This window comes from Semicossyphus pulcher, unplaced genomic scaffold (assembly GCF_022749685.1).
Source record: "Semicossyphus pulcher isolate SPU_LCO1_2020_fin unplaced genomic scaffold, fSemPul1.0.p SCAF_25, whole genome shotgun sequence".
NCBI lineage: Eukaryota > Metazoa > Chordata > Actinopteri > Labriformes > Labridae > Semicossyphus > Semicossyphus pulcher.
This window is the reverse complement of record NW_027211699.1, coordinates 8,857,607-8,873,679: the sequence shown is the minus strand read 5'-3', so window position 1 is coordinate 8,873,679 and position 16,073 is coordinate 8,857,607. Positions and strand designations below refer to the sequence as shown.

General features: G+C 46.0%; 1 protein-coding gene across 1 annotated transcript in view; it reads right to left on the bottom strand.

Moving 5' to 3' along the window:
• The window catches only part of hdac5 (histone deacetylase 5), a 52,938-nt gene that overhangs the window by 22,834 nt on the left and 14,031 nt on the right, over positions 1-16,073 (bottom strand). Inside the window, exons 3-7 of the mRNA XM_069675862.1 lie at positions 4,276-4,362; positions 1,833-2,083; positions 1,520-1,664; positions 1,319-1,424; positions 253-386 (exon numbers count right to left, since the gene is read on the bottom strand). Of these exons, the coding sequence (XP_069531963.1) occupies positions 253-386; positions 1,319-1,424; positions 1,520-1,664; positions 1,833-2,083; positions 4,276-4,362 (723 nt within the window). The remainder of the gene's footprint in view (positions 1-252; positions 387-1,318; positions 1,425-1,519; positions 1,665-1,832; positions 2,084-4,275; positions 4,363-16,073) is intronic.

The window sequence follows — 16,073 nt, the reverse complement described above, 5'->3', positions numbered from 1 at the left end:
CCGCCTGAGGGGTGTCCAACAGTCCTAAATCCAGAACCAGGAAGTTTTGTGTCTGTTTACCTTTCCACTGTGTGGAATCAGGCCAACGACAGACCTGACTAAACAAGACCTGTGCACGGTCTAACAGCTCTTCAACATATTTCAGATCTTATATATTCCTTATTATACTGCATGTAAATATAGGACCATAGCAGCCTTTCTGCGTGGATCAGCAGCAGCTTCAGACTCTCTAGATTTCACACTCTCTCCTACCTGTCTTGCGGAGCGGGAAGTCGTCTTTGCCCTCGTAGTTGCCCAGCAGTGGGGGCAGTTTGTAGGAGGGGGGAGTTCCTGGGGTGTTACTTTGCGGAGGAGAGCCTTGATCCAGAGAGGTGTGCGGGACTCCCCTGCAGCCACACACACACACACAATCACATGGAGAAATCTTGTTAGCTGGCTGCTAAAATGGTTGCATAATATTAAGTGTTCCAGCATTTTCTAGAATGTCCTTCCTTTTATTTCCTGTGAGTGCGTTAATGTCTCTCTGTGTCCCTTCTCTTCAAACGCTCTCACCCAGTGTTATTACAGAATATTGTTTGGAGTCAAACATGTTTCAATAAGATGTGGAGATCGAAAAACAACTTGTGTGCATGTGAAAAAAGAAAGCACTCCGTATCTGGATGTGTGAAAAGTGTTGAGGCTGTGTTAAAAAGGTTTTTCTGCACAAATGTTTGATTTGATTTGTTTGTCATTTTGAGCAAAGTCTGAGCCGTGCGTTGGAGTCCATGGGCCGACGTAAACAACATGAAAATAACACCAAGAAGTTTTGTTGAAGAAAACCGATCGAATGAAACGACCTACGGTCATATCGCCGCTGCGTTCTGCACTCAGTGACACTTGAGCAGTGTGATAACTGATTACAGACGCTGCAGACCTTGTTGAATTTGCTTGCACTCTTTGTGCAGTTAAATTCAGCATTTTAGGATGAAAGCACTGACAACATGCTCAAGAGGAAAGCTGAGCGAGTGCCCCGACATAGAGTGTTGCTGTTTTGGGAAGGAGAACCAGTTACAAAGTCACATGGATAAAAGCTTATGTGAATGGTAATGTGAAAGTTCTGAAAAGCTCGTATGCATGGACATCGTTTTTAAAGTTGGGAGGACATCGACTAAATCAGGTGAGGTAACGGCTTCAAACATTACAGACTACAGCAGCAACTTTTGGTCCTAAACAGCTGAACAGAAGCTGCAGCTCACATTCACATTCACACACAAAAAGCACCATCACATGCACGATGTAAAGGTCTTGTTACAGTGATGTGACTGATCGGAGCTCTCACCAGCACTTTGGGGAGAAGGAATGGTTCAGCCCACCAAGACCCGGCTCTTTCTTACTGAGGAGGAACTCCTGCAGCTTCAGCTTCACCTCTGTGCTGGCAATGGCACCTTTAAAACACATTAAAGACAGAGGACACATGACTGACTGATCGTAAACAGAGCGAACATGTTTATATCATGGCAGAAGCAGCAGCGTGACCTACTCTCTTTGCCTTTCTCCTTGTTCCTCAGCAGCAGCAGTTGCTGCTCCAGTCGATGTTTCTCCTGCTCCTCGTGTCGCTGCTGCTCCAGTTTCCTCTTCTGCTCCAGCTCCTGCTGCCGCTTCGCTGCCAACAGCTCCTGTTGTTGCTAAAACACACAAACACACATTTAACTGAGTGTCAGGCAAACCAACTGACTGTTGCAGAAGCAGCATTTATCTGTAAAAACAACATGACACAGATGTAAAACAGTATTAAATGTATCTGTCGTGTGCAATAGCCAGCGTATAGGCCTGTCTAATTGAGTGAATAATACCTGACAGGCTACCTTCAGGTGTTCCTGCAGCTGCACTTCATGTTGTCTCGTGAGCACTTCGTGTTTTTTCTGGAACTCTGCAAACAGCAGCTGTTTCTGGAGCTCCTGCTGCTGTTTGAGAAGAACCAGTTCCTGCTGGAGCTGCTGCTCTCTTATGGCCGTGTCCACCCCGGCACCCCCGGACAGAGACCCCACCCTGGGCTCTGTCCGCAGGTCCACTGGGCCTCCTCCTCCTCCTCCTGGACCCCCGCCTGGAGAAGAAGAAACACAAACAAGGTCAGTTTAAATCCTTTAAAAATAATTTGCTCTAACTTTCATCACTGTATTTTGTACATACACTACAATTCCCTCCATGCACCTTGTTTGGTTGGGGACTCACGCGTTACGCTAACAGCCTGCTCACTTAGCCTGCAGTCTTAGGCAGAGACGAGGAGCGAACACAGAGGTCTTACAAGCTTACGTCTTCCTACAACCACAGAAATGTCTCACTTTTAAACCTGTAGTGTTAGCCGAAGCCTACTCTGACTTAAGTGACATCACTCGAGTCCTTTTACACAGCTTCTTCTGGAGACTCAAAGGGCTTAATGAGGCTCTGCTGCATGTCATCCCCTCTCTCTCTCCTCTACCTTCACTGACCTCTCTGCCTTTAACTATCAAATAAAGGCCAAAAAAGAGACTCTTATGGCAGCTTTGAAACATCCTTTCAAGTGACACAATGGCACTGTCGCAGACAAATTCACAGGACCTTATCTGGATTTGTTTTGCGTAATCTGATAATAAAACTCGGCTCAGCTGTCGGTCTTTCCTTGTCTCAACGTTCCTTTGAAATCAAACATGATAAAACATCACAATTTGAAGTCTTGGAAATAATGTCTCATGCAAGTAATGAAGTTCAGTGACTCGAACATTGTCAACAACTAGAATGTGCACTTGTTCCAAAGCCAAACAGGAAGCCAGGTACACACCAAACACTGAGCAGACTCCTTGGAGTCGACACTGAACAGAAGCACTGCTTGCACACTTGCTAGCTGCTTGGCTGCAGCAGCAGAACGCTCCAGTGAACCTTTGATTAAAGTTTGGAGGAGAATCTGCATTGCGCGTATCATTACTGCCTCAATCATCCAAGATAATACTAATGACTGCACACACACAGGGAGGAGGATGTGAATCTAGTTGTGATCGTGTAAATAGTGACCCTGCAAGATACTCAGTCCTTTCAAGATCTAGTCTGGGAAGAAAATGTCTTTCGAGGTGAGAGGGTGACGGACTTCAGCTTTTCAGAGCCTTCTAGTTTAAAAATACTTAAAGGTATAATAAGTAGGACTTTCCTAGAAAAATAAAATATAGACTTTTACAAAAATAAATCATCCCTTATGGGCCTCTATACATGTGTGTAGGTGAGTGTGTGTGCAGACCCTTGTGAGACCCTTCCCTCTGCATCTATTCTGTTTTCAAGAGGGGCGCTGTTGTGGTTCCCTGAGCCAATCACAGCGTAGAGGTGAGTGTGGGAGTGGTTCAAATTAGCAACTGGGCCCCATTCAGACCGGCGAACATGGTGAAAGAGCGATGCAGAGTTGGCCTTCTTTCTGTTGGACAGGTAGGTGCCTCAAACCGGGTAGGGCAAGCTAGCCAGCGGTTAGCATGCTAAGGCAAAGCTAACCGGCGGTTAGCCTGCTAGCGCAACGGTAACTGGCGGTTAGCATGCTAGCGCAAAGCTAACCGGGATGCTGTCTGTGTTAGCTCGGCGGGGTGCCCGTGTTCTTGCACGAGAGTGAGAGTGAGCTTCTGGTGCCGAAGAGCCCAGGAGGAGGGGCCCAGTTTGAATGTGTTGTTGACAAAATGCAAGGAAAATCCTCCTTATTAAACCTGTAAGGTGAGTTCACGCTTAAAGCAAAGCGAATCTTCATACACAGCTCAGTTAATTTTACCGCCTTCTCCAGGACGTGTGTCTGGATTAACTGTTCTGCTGCTTCCAGCTCCTTGAGGCTGACCAGTGCCTGGTTGGATGACCTATTAGCTCTGTTTCAGCTGCTTTGGGCCTGTCCATCTGTATCCTGTGAGTTTCACTGTAACTAGCGAGTCACAGAGAGGCTGCACCCTGGCTTACTACAGCAGAATGAAGCTCAAACAAACAGATTTTCTTGTGATTTATTCGTAGTAAACGTGTCAAAGGGAAGCCAAAATAACAACATCATGATGTAGATTTTGAAAGAAGTCAAGAGGACAAGCTAACAACTTTTAAAATGCTTGTTTTTTGACTGGGCTTTGGTTCTACAATTTGTAATGCAACCTCAGGACGTCGCTGAGGGCATATTCGCCCATGTGAATTTACCTCTCACCAGCGAACTTGTGTGAAAAACATGCTTCACTTTTACACAACACACTAAATCAACCCCCCTTTTGGAGACATGGAACCCCCCTGAAGGACTCTTAGAGGACTCACCGCCTTCACCTCCTCCTCCTCGCTGCTCGTTTGCTGCTCCTACTGGGCTCTGCATGCCCGACGGGAGGCTGCTCTTCACCTCCACCACTGCAGGACAGAGAAAGAGAGATTGATTAGTCTGGAAAACGCTATCAGACTATTACATCATTTATTGCACACTTGCGCACACACACACACACACACACACACACACACACACACACACACACACACACACACACACACACGCACACACAGTTCTCATTTCATCCAGATGAGTTGTGATGTGTTGTAAGAAGTGAGGGACACGGCGTCCTGACACCTAAAAATAACTACAACCCTAGCGTTAGCCTAGCTTTCGATAGCATTGATTTAGAATTCCCCCAGTGTTGCCTTAGCATTAGCCTAGCTAACATTCGGAGAGGCTGGGCGCAAGGACACTGAACAAAATGCTAACGTGCCACATATGTTAGGAAACCAGAGGAAAAGAGGAAAGACAGAAGGAAGGAGGGTTGCAGGAACATTCAGGACTCGGTTGCTTCACAGAAATTTAAGTAAATATGTCTGCTGTTTGGCGATGCTAATCCTCCAGTCAGGTTACAATAAACAATCACAGAGAGGGACGGAACAAGATGAAGAAAACATCACAAAGCGTGAAGCTGTAACTTATGCAGCTGATACATGAGGCCAGTGAGGAACAAACTGCAGTCGGTCCTCGGTCTCTATAGCGAATTTCTCCATTCATGACAACTGAACTGCTGAACTTCACCTCTCAGCTGTGTTTGTGGTGTTGGCTTTTTTCATGCAAATATTGGACAAATATTATGGCTTGGTCTGCCGTTAATTATAACAGGTATAGAATGTATAACAGTATATCAGGGGCCAGGAGCTGCTTGCATTACATCGCTGTAACTGCTGGTGGCGCCCCGTGTTGATTCTTCTGTCGACTGAAGCACTGGTACCACAGACGGGGCACACACACTCGTCCTTCACATTTATGAATAGAAACTAGCTCTTCCACTCGCCGAGCAGCTTTCAAGGTGCATTTATTGTCTGTGAACTTCTTGGCGAGCTACTAAAATCCAGGCCGCTCAGGAGCTACCTGTTGGAGACCCCCTCTGTATACATTTGCCATCTCCCAACTCCACTAAAGCTCCACCCTGATGTCCAAATATGGTCACTTCTGGCACCAAAACTCAAACATGGCTATGGCCATAATGCTGAACTCGAGGTTTCAAGATGGCCAAACCAGTGGGTGACATAATCCCTCCAGCGGGCTCTGGGTCTGCCCCGGGGTCTCCTCCCAGGTGGACGTGCCTGAAAAACCTCCACAGGGAGGCATCCTCATCAGACACCCGAACCACCTCAACTGGCTCCTTTGGATGTGAAGGAGTAGCGGCTCTACTCCGAGCTGGATGTCCGAACTTCTCACCCTCTCCCTAAGGCTGAGCCCAGACATCCTGAGGAGAAAACTCATTTCGGAAGCTTGTATATGCGACCTCATTCTTTCTGTCACTTCCAAAAGCTCATGACCACAGGTGAGGGCTGGAACGTAGATCGGCTGGTAAATCAAAAGCTTTACTAAAACACTGGAAGATTAAACGAGTCCAGAACTGAAAGAATGGGTGGAAACAGCATCTTATAAACGTATGCTTCGTAGATTTCTAATTTGGCGGCTTCAGCTCCTTGTCCCCGACTCTTCCTCGCATCTTTTTCCAAATTTGCGCCGGGAGGAACTAAGACACTAAAGTAAGGATAATTTGACTTTAAAAAACGTTGTCCTATTTTATGCAAAAAACAAGTAAAGTGCGTAAAAATAGAGGTGGATGGAAGGCAGATAATTAGGTCTTTACAGTATCCATGTATAAGCTAAGACTCGTCAGCGCTCACATCGGAAGCTTCCTATCAGCTTAGCGTCTCCAATCAGCTTACACTGATCACCTGTGTGTGTGTGAGACAGACAGAGAGAGAGTGAGACAGTGAGTGTGTATGACGTCATTTGGACTATTTCCTTACGTTGCGCTGTGCCAAAGAGGAAATACAATTAGCGTTTATCGACTGTGTAGTCTGACCTGTGATCTGTTTATACCCAGGTGCTCCGATTGGTCACCTCGGTCTTTGGCGCTCGCTCGCTGCTTCTGCGTCACGTGGTTTCTAAGATAATCAAACGGCAACTTCCACAATAAGGGCAAGCTCATTAGCCCTGTCCTCCTGGATTGGGACTCGTGGAGGAAGGAAGGTTTCATCATTACAATCTTTACTGTTTCAGTGACATTTAGCTGACCTCTGAGGACCTGTGGAATCTGTTCACAAAATTCAGTGTTCCCGTAAATCCTCCTGCTGTCATCGCTAACTGAGAAACTTTTCTGCATGTGTGACGTCCACGGTTGGCTCCGGTTGTAACTCTTGATTTTCCTGGCTGACGGTCGCTTTCCTTTTCAAACTGTTTGCTTCATCTGAGCGTCGAGTTTGTTTCTTCTTCTTTGGATTTTCACTTCTTGTATCTGTAGTCATCCATCTTTTCTTTGTTTGTTCAGCCATAGTAGATTACTGTTTACTCGCAACACTTGCAGAGACCGGAAAAGCAGCCGCTTAGATCCGCCTACCCTCTCTGGCAGACCAACCACTGCTGGCTGATGGAAAACGTGTCACTAACTGGGCGCTGCTTGTGATTTTTTCCGCTAAAGTCACCACAGACAGCCAGTCAAAGGCTTTCATCAGCGGGCCATAGGCTCAATCACCATTGTGTTACCTCATTCGGCGATAGAGACTTAACAGACATTTATTTACATGAAAATCTCTCACGCAGCGTTGCAAACACATTAAAGAAACAGTAAAACCTGTCCTCAGATGTTTAGATAACATCGCAGACCTCAGGAGATCAAAATGCTGAATATCAAAGAAGCGTTTGGCGACGTAAACGACTTCACACGTGCGGAGAAATCGGACGAGTGGTCAAATTTGTAGAAAAGTTTACTTTAGTGTCCCTCAACCTCGACACAGAGGAGGGAAAGTTCTGCGTCTTAGGAAAAGGGTCGCTTTAGACTTTACAGCTTAGATTTTATGTTTCACTAATTATTGTTGAATGAAGAGATTATTTTCCCCTACACACACACACACACACACACACACACACACACACACACACACACACACGCAAAGAAGCTGTCCAGTTCAGGTTTGCTGGTTAAGAAGCTCAGTCACTGTGAAGAAACTGAGGGCCGTGTGTGTGTGTGTGTGTGTGTGTGTCCGCACATGTGTGAAGCCACTCACATCTAAATCACCTAAACAAATATTCTGGCGTTTTACTGTGACGCACGTGTCTCCCCTTCCACTACAACACACACACTGTCCCTGTGCGAGTGTGTGTGTGAGAGGCCGGCCTGTGAGTGTGTGCGCAACCGTCCGTTTGGCAAGAGAGCAGCATTCCACAGCAGCCAGCGTCTGACGTCAAACCCAAGACATTTATAGCCTGGTAAACACACACACACACACACACACACACACACACACACACACACACACACACACACACACACACTAACGTACAGTCTGACAAAGAGGCAACATTTCGATCACATCGGCCTCTAACTGACGACGACGTTTCAGTGAATCCAGCAGAAACGAGCACAGAGTGGTGATTAAAGGTCTTTGAATGCATCACACTGATGCAGAAACACTTAAAATCACACGTCTCCACAGAGTCGACTAAAACTGTTTGTGTATAAATTATAAATACAGCATACAGTTAACGTCCATGCTTGCACAGGTTGACTCTAAGTAGCACTCTGGTCTTTCCCCACACAGATACTGCCTAAAATGCAGCATCAGTGTTGGTATTGGTCACTGCACCAATCAGATACCATCGTTTCTTAGCAGCTCCACCAAAGACCAACACGTTTAAAGGGAAATCATCATGAGACAACAAACAGAAACACTGCAGCACTAGCTTTCTTAGCGCGCTGGTATTGGAGGTTTTTCAGAAAGGAAAAAAATGTTATCAGAACATTTCTATCTTCAAAATAAACATTTTAAACCAACTATGAAGACCTTTCAACAGGTTACAGAGCTTCATTTGAAACTGATGCGTCAATATGAGCGAGAAAAACAAGCGAGACAATCAGCTACAAAACTATCTCTCTAAACTTGAATGAAAGCCGTGAATCTACTTTAAAATCCAAGAAATAATCTGGTGCAAAACAAAACCTCCAATCAAACAACTCTGATCAACACTTGAGACTCAGGTGGGGGACGCACTGGGGCGGCTTCACGCCGGCGTCGCTTGGTCTGGAAAGGCTGCATGACGGCGGAGCTTCGTTAGACTGCTGAGGAGGAACCGCCGTGCAAAAAGGGTTCGCCTATTCCTAATGTCTGTCACAGGACCGATCCCAACATCGGTTACATTTTGCAGGTAGTGGTATGTTCGACAGTTAAAAGGAAGCGAGAGGAGATTTTGACATGATTAGAAAAGTGGTAAACGTAGAGAACTGACGACGAACAAAGAAGATAAATCCACGGTTCATCTGTGGTTCGTTGTTCAGAAGAATTACAGTCTGACCCTGATGTGCGCTGTTCCTGCTACTTTTTTAACTTTTGTTCGGATGTACATTTGGTGTTTCTGTCATTCATCAAATCGCACTGAAAGTGATCCCAACGATATCCGCTGTCTAATTTCTACAACTTATTTATCGTTATCGTTCCTGCTGTGGGCGGCAGTTAGCTGTGCAAACTGGAACAGAGCTAGCTAGCTATCTCATTCTGGATGCTAATGCTACGCTCCTGAAACAGCAGTTGCACATGCATGTTTGGTGCGTTATTTGGTGGGAGGGGCTTAGCGGAGGGATACGAGGCAGCAGAGGGAGTTTCCTTTTGATTACATTTACCATTTATGGTCGTAACCAGAGGATGTTTAACGAAAGACAAAATTTGCTGATGGTGATTGTGCGATTGTTTCATCAGACACAAAGACGGAGGACAGAGGTGTGTAGTTTCTGCTTCAGTAGCTCGTGTGTTGGATTTCTGCTGCTGCTGGAGGTGTTTCTGGATAGCAATATTCCTCTTCTCTCTCTGTCTCTCTCCGTCTTTCTCTCCCCCATCTTGTTCGTTCTGCATTGCTAAAAGAAAATAGGCACTATGACATCAGCCCTGCAAAACACTAAAAAAAGCCCGGAGAGAGAGCGAGCGAGCGAGAGAGAGAGAGGGGGGAGAACGAGAAGACAGAGCGAGCGAGAGAGAGAGAGAGGGAGGTAAAAATAGTATAATGGCTGTGTGTACTTTAGACAAATTAGAAGCTTACAGAGAGAGGGGAGTCACATGTGTAGCGTTGCCATAGAGACCGAGGGTGGGTCAGGAGTATTATGGGCTGGCAGACTGTAGGTCATCCACAGAGGATGCTGTCTGTTGTGTTCCAGCAGAGTTTGTGTCTTTGAAAACACCTGGTTCAGGTGTTTTATAGGAAGGCTTAAACGATCAGCTGTTTTTTTATCTTTTAACTCACGTTTTTATCTTTTATTTGTCTTGTTTTTATCTGTTTCTTTTACTATCTGTATCTTTTGTGAAGCAGTTTGTAACAGGAGACGTGCTCCACAGATAAATGTGTTTTTATAATTAAATCCGTTAAATGGAAAGACGACATTTTGAATCAGATGTTTATAACAAAAAGAATAAAATAAAGCAGCTTTAAAGAATAAATGTGATCAATATCAGTAAAGAGAAAACACGAGGCTAATCAGAGGAAACACGCCAGCACGTTGCAACACAAATATTTAACTGTGTGTGAGGCTGCTGAACACACACACACACACACACACACACTCATACACTGACCCCGGGTCGACACTGAGCCAAAGCTTTAATTGCACCCGAAAAGAAGATTAGACTGAATTTACGTCCTGCTTGTACCTCCTAACGACCTGCTGGCATTGAGACGTGGCATCGGGCCACACTCAAAACTTAGCTCACCTCGCTCTGGCTGCAGAAGGAAACGTCACAGAGACAAAAAGCTCCAGGTAAACGGTTAAATTAGAGTCTCCTGGAAGGTGCAGCACTCAACAGTCGAGGCTCTGCAGAACAACAGTTTACAATATGTTCTTCAAGGTCTGAAAATGCTCACAGACAAAAGTTATTCACACTTCTGCTAAGAGTTCTTGTCCAGTATCTAATGGGAGTATTTGCGGTGAAATAAAAATAAGAAATACAGCAAAAGACGTAACAGGAAGTCACGAGAGGGTTTATGGAAAAAGCTCCCTGGGGCGTCGATGCCCTTTCCCTCTGAGCAAGTAAAGAGGAAACGTTGAGCCTGAAGGATCTACTTTCTTCAAGACTGCAGAATTAAATATCTTTTTATTTCATCAGCACCTGTCACACTTTAACTTAGAGATGATTTTGATTCTTTTTTTGGTTTAAAAATGTCTGAAGAGGAGCGGGTAATGTCTCTGTCTCAAAGTCTCTGTATTTTAACATCTCTGTCTGTAGGCCTGTGCACAGTGCTTCCATGTGCATGTTACTTTTGACAAGCTTGTTGTCGTCTCTGAAGCGTATGTTTGTGTGTTTGTACCATGACGATTTAAAACCAGTCCTTGTATGCTTTTGTACACAAACCTGCCATTAAAGCTGATTCTGAATCTGAATGTTAGTTGGTAACATCGTCTCGTGTTGTTCATGCTGTGCGCGGACCTAACATTGTTTTCTGGAGCTTCACATCCTTACTTTCTCTGCTGAGAGTTGCACATGCAAAACATGCAAAGCGACCAGGAAGTGACAAAACATAGCAAAATGGCGGCGGTCAATGCAACACCATCGTGTCCTAAAACAAGTCAAGTCTTAAAAAGGATCGCGTGCAGGGTCTGTGAAACACACCTTGTTTATCACGGGAGCACGTCAGTGATGCACGAGCATTTGGATGATGCAGACTCGCCCAGTCTGATGATTAGCTTCTGACCTAGCTAACGTTAGCTATCTATAGACAGAGTTGTATTGGCTTTTAACATTAATATAACACTGTAGTGCTACAGTAAGAACCTGACACATCTCTTAAACATCAACTTAACAGTCCAAAGTTTCAGCCACGCTGTGTGATGTTTCTCTCTTTACATTTTCAGGTATAATCTGGAAGATTTTTATCTAAATTAATATTAAGTCTCTATCTATCGCCCAATGAGGTAACACAATAGTGACTGAGCCTGTGGCCCACTGATGAAAGCCTTTGTATTTGCAGTATATAGTATTATTACAGACTGGGTGTCTGTGGCGACATTCGTGGAAACAAGCGGCGCCCAGTTAGTGATGCGTTTCCCATCAGCCAGCAGTGGTTGGTCTGCCAGAGAGGGTAGGCGGAGCTAAGCGGCTGCTTTTCCGCTCTCTGCAAGTGTTGCGAGTAAACAGTAATCTACTATGGCTGAACAAACAAAGAAAAGATGGATGACTACAGATACAACTTCAACAAGAAGTGAAAATCCAGAGAAGAAGAAACAAACTCGACGCTCAGATAAAGGCAAACAAAAATGGACGTCACAGATGCAACACTATCTGTGCTCCCGCTCGTACCGTTAATCGCCGCGGGTGAAACTGCCAAAGAGAACGAAACTGAGATCTTCGAGATTACAACTTTAATCACCTTAAACACTTCCTCTTTTCTCTCCTTCACATCTCGACCAGTCGACGAGCCACTTTAGTTGCAGCTCAAACAAGAACCATGTTGATGGGTCACTTTGAGCCTGATTTAAGTCCGACAAGTACTGATAATGCTTCATTAACACAGCCAGCATTAGTTAGTTTGTCATTATTGTTGTTTAGCATAATCATGCTTTAAGCTTTAGGACCACAGCTGCTGTGATTAAAGGACTTTGGGGGACGTAAACAGGAAGTATAACGCTGCTGTGGATTCAGCGAGTAAGCATGGAGCTACGACAAAAAGCCCCGTCTTCTTTGAGTTTACGTTTTGATAAACTGGCAGCTTTAAAAGAAAGCTAAATCATCTATTAGAAGTCAACATTTGTAATTTATTAATCAATCAAACAGTTGTTTAATCCTGTAGCGCCAAATGACAACGCTAGAGCCGGTGGAGACGGTACTCTGTGTTCAGACACCTAATAAAACTTCAAATGAATGAATTTGGACATAAAATGCAGCAGTTTGTTTTTAACTTCTGTAAAGCACACAGAGTTAATGAAATGTGCTGAAACGTACAAATAAAATTGAGTTTAAGTGACTTAAAGGTTTTAAAATAACCTTAAATGTGGCTCCTGTGTCGGATGAGCCACTTCTGCAGCTGCTGCTCGCTTTATAAAGCCAGCACGACAACAATGAGCGAACTTCTGTTTGTTTTTATAACTCCTGCATGCACCCGTCTCTTTCACCTCACATCTCAGGTGTCTCCTCACGAGACCCCCACGTGTTGACAGTTTGAAACCCCCGACCCAAACACACCGTCTGTCCCTCTTTCCCTTTCTATCAACACAACCTGCGAGCTCGCACACACACACACTTCTGAGCTTCAGTGAAAGTCCAAAACTCTCTCGCCTGCCTCCCCCTCTCCCTCTCCCCGTCTCTGCTGTCCCAGAGATGACTCACCGGCGGTGGGCATGGCGGTGCTGGAGCCCCTGTTGTCACTCAGGAGCTCCAGAGGCTGGTGGTGGCTGTCTGTGCTGGCGGAGGAAAAACACGACTCAGTCTCATAGATGGTCTGCAACATGGCGCACAATCCTGACACCGGAGGATGTAACAGCATGCCAAGACAAGAGGCAGCTCTCTGTTTGTCACAAAAACAGCAGTCAGTTCCTTTTCCGAGACTCTGGCATGGCTCGGTTTAGGATTCAAGATGCCGAGGAAGGAAACAAACACAGATGATGCTTTAGAAAATATTAAATCACAGTTTAATCATCTGGAAGTGAAAAGTTAAAAGCTGTCCTTTGGTTGGTTTAAATTCCTTAAAATATCCTCGGGAAGTCCATGAAAAATTCAGGAGCAAACTCCTCCGTGCTTTTATGTAATCCAACAAAGGTGTCCCGATCAGGATGCAGATTTCTGCAGGTGGACTCCTGCTCTTCAGTTCGTGTTGTGGTGACCAGTTTACACTTACACTAAAAAAATCTGTCTCAGATTCAGGATATCTTCCTGTTTGTCGTCTTAAAGAATATAGCAAGACAACAGAGACAGATGTAAAGCTTCAACAGTCAAATGTAGAACGAAACAATGCGACTTTCTGGTCTGTTAATCTCGTCGACATCACCTGGAGTCCTGCTCCGTGCAGGACACTCTGCTGGCTACTACAACAGTGACATCGGCTGGTACACTGCAGACGGAAGAAGAAAGTTTGCGTCCTCTCCGAGTCTTTACCAAACAAATGAATGAAGCAAAAACAAGACGTGGTTTCTCTGCTTGAGCTGAGAAGTGATGGAGGGGATCGGTCGGAGAGCGGAGCTGCTGCAGCCTCTTCACCACGTCCCGCAGCTCAAACAGCACATCAAAAATACAGAGACGAGGAGAAGCCGAATTCCCCCGCTCGGGTGCATCAAAGGATCCTCATGCTGTTCTCCTCCTGGACGACGAGAGGGAGACGAGAGGAGGAGGAGGTGGAGGAGGAGGAGGAGGAGGAGAGGCTAGGACGTAAATAGCTTTGGGAGAGCGCTCCCCGAGGTTCCATGCTTCCAAAATTAGAACGAAGCGCTGAGAGAATGACAGAGAGAGAGGGAAATGGAAGAAAGGAGAGAGAGGAGGAGGGATAAAGCGGTAAAAAAAAAAAAGAGGAGATGTTGAGAGGAAGACGAGCGGCGAGTTAGAATCCTCCCAGAAAAATGAGCAGCAGGAGATCACACGCTGCCCTCTTATCCCCTCGCTTGAGAACACACAAATAGAGGCGGGCGGCTGCAGAGCACAGCTTTGTACAGCGAGCAGAAACAGCTGCTGGTCAGACGGCTAATATTCACTGTCTGAGAGTCCTTGGTGTGTGTGCGTGTGTGTGTGCGAGTGCGAGTGTGTGGTGAGCGTCTGAATGAAGGCTAAGAGAGAGAGGAGACAGAGGGAGGAGGGTGAGAAAGAGAGAGAGAGAGGCTGGAAGTGGATCACTGGGTGGAAAAGAAGTTAGACGGATGAAGGGAGAGTCGACAGCAGCTTATTTCATTTCACAACAAACGGAGGCAGAAAGAGAGGAGGAGGAGGAGGAGGACGGTCCTTCATCGCCCGTCCCGTCCCTCCATTCACCTTCACTCGCTCCTCTCCCTGCTGCATGTTTCTGGAGTCAGATTGGCCGACTGTTTAAAAGATTAAAGAACAGGCAGGGGGAGAGGAGCGAGGAGAAGAGAGGCATTTACTAACACAGGAGATTGGGGGTTGATGGAGGGACTATAGCTGAAAATAGCCTGCCAGGGAGGAGGAGGAGCGAGGGATAAAAATAGATGGAGAGAGAGAGAGAGAGAGAGAAAAGAGAGCGGTAAGCCTACAGTGGTGGGGTGGGGCGGAGGGGAGAGGAGGGGGAGGCGTTCAGTGCTGTCATGTTTCTGCACCGCACTGCCTAGAGATCACCTGTCAATCAAATCTAGTGTGGGCGGGACTGTGACCTCGTCCTTCCTGTTTTGTGTTGATGCAGGCTGAGCTTTTGGAGGCGGAGAAAGTCCGTCTCCTAAACATGGTGGTGAAAACTGCAACACATTCATCAGCACTTAAAACAACTCCAGGGTGGACTGAAGGGTGCTGCAGCGTCGCAAAGGTTTCATTTATCAAGCAAATATGGCAACATCGATCGATGCATTGCACCAAATGTTGTCACCAACCAAGTGGATGAATCTTGATTTAAGAGAGGATCCTTAATGTTTCATGTAGCAGGGGCGTATCCAGATTTATTTAGGCTGGGGGGGCCCAACTGGTGCACTGACTTATGCAGGGGTGGCCTGATGTAGTGTGCACACAAACATATGTTTTATTAGCATTTATTTACCACTTTAGTACTTTTAGACATGTAGCTCCAAAAGTTAAAGTAAAGGTACCAACAAAAGAGGCTGTGGGAAGCAAAAGGAGTGTGCATTTAAATGCCACAAAAGAGCCTGTTGCAACACAGCCCAATTAAGATTTAAGTCCCGCCTCTGACTGGGCAGAGAGCCAATCATAAGCCCCTTTTACAGTGCCGGTGCAGCGCCGGAACAATAGGGTAAAGACACACATTGGGGCGGCTTCACGTCTCCGTTGCACTGTTCAAAGTAAAATGGCAAAGGCAGCGTAACGGCAGAGCTTCATTACAGCGCTGCTGCGCAAACGCAACGTGAACAAGACGAGGTCAAAACCTCGTGTGTGGCTGACCGCATCAGGTCAGTGTGCACTTTTGTGGGCAATGTGTTACAAGGACTGTCCTTATGAGGCTGATGACGTGTTTGAAAGCAGGTGCGCGCTGCGGACGTAGGTGAGGACAGCGGAGGAGCAGTGGAGGAGCAGCCCCGAACAAAGTATCCAGAGCCGTATAGACAGAGAGTCGCGTCAGTGAAGGTCCAATATGCTCCATGATCCACCATTGCGATGTCACAACTCTCTCTCTCTATGGCTCTCAAAGTACCGTCACTCACTCACTCACTCACTCAGTCACATACAGACCTGTGTGTAGGGCTGACCCTGGCGGTCAGCCAAAAGGCAAATGTTTATGCACCTGGGCTCAAACCACCCGAGGCCACACCCCAAAAAACGCCCCTGTGTGCAGCAGCATCAGATACAATGTTTATTTCTTCAATAGTTGGTTGTTTACGACCTGATGCGTACAAAACTGGTGAGACTCCCATCAGCCTCAGCTGCACGGTGCCTTGCATAAGTATTCACGGCCCCTTTGACTTTTTGCA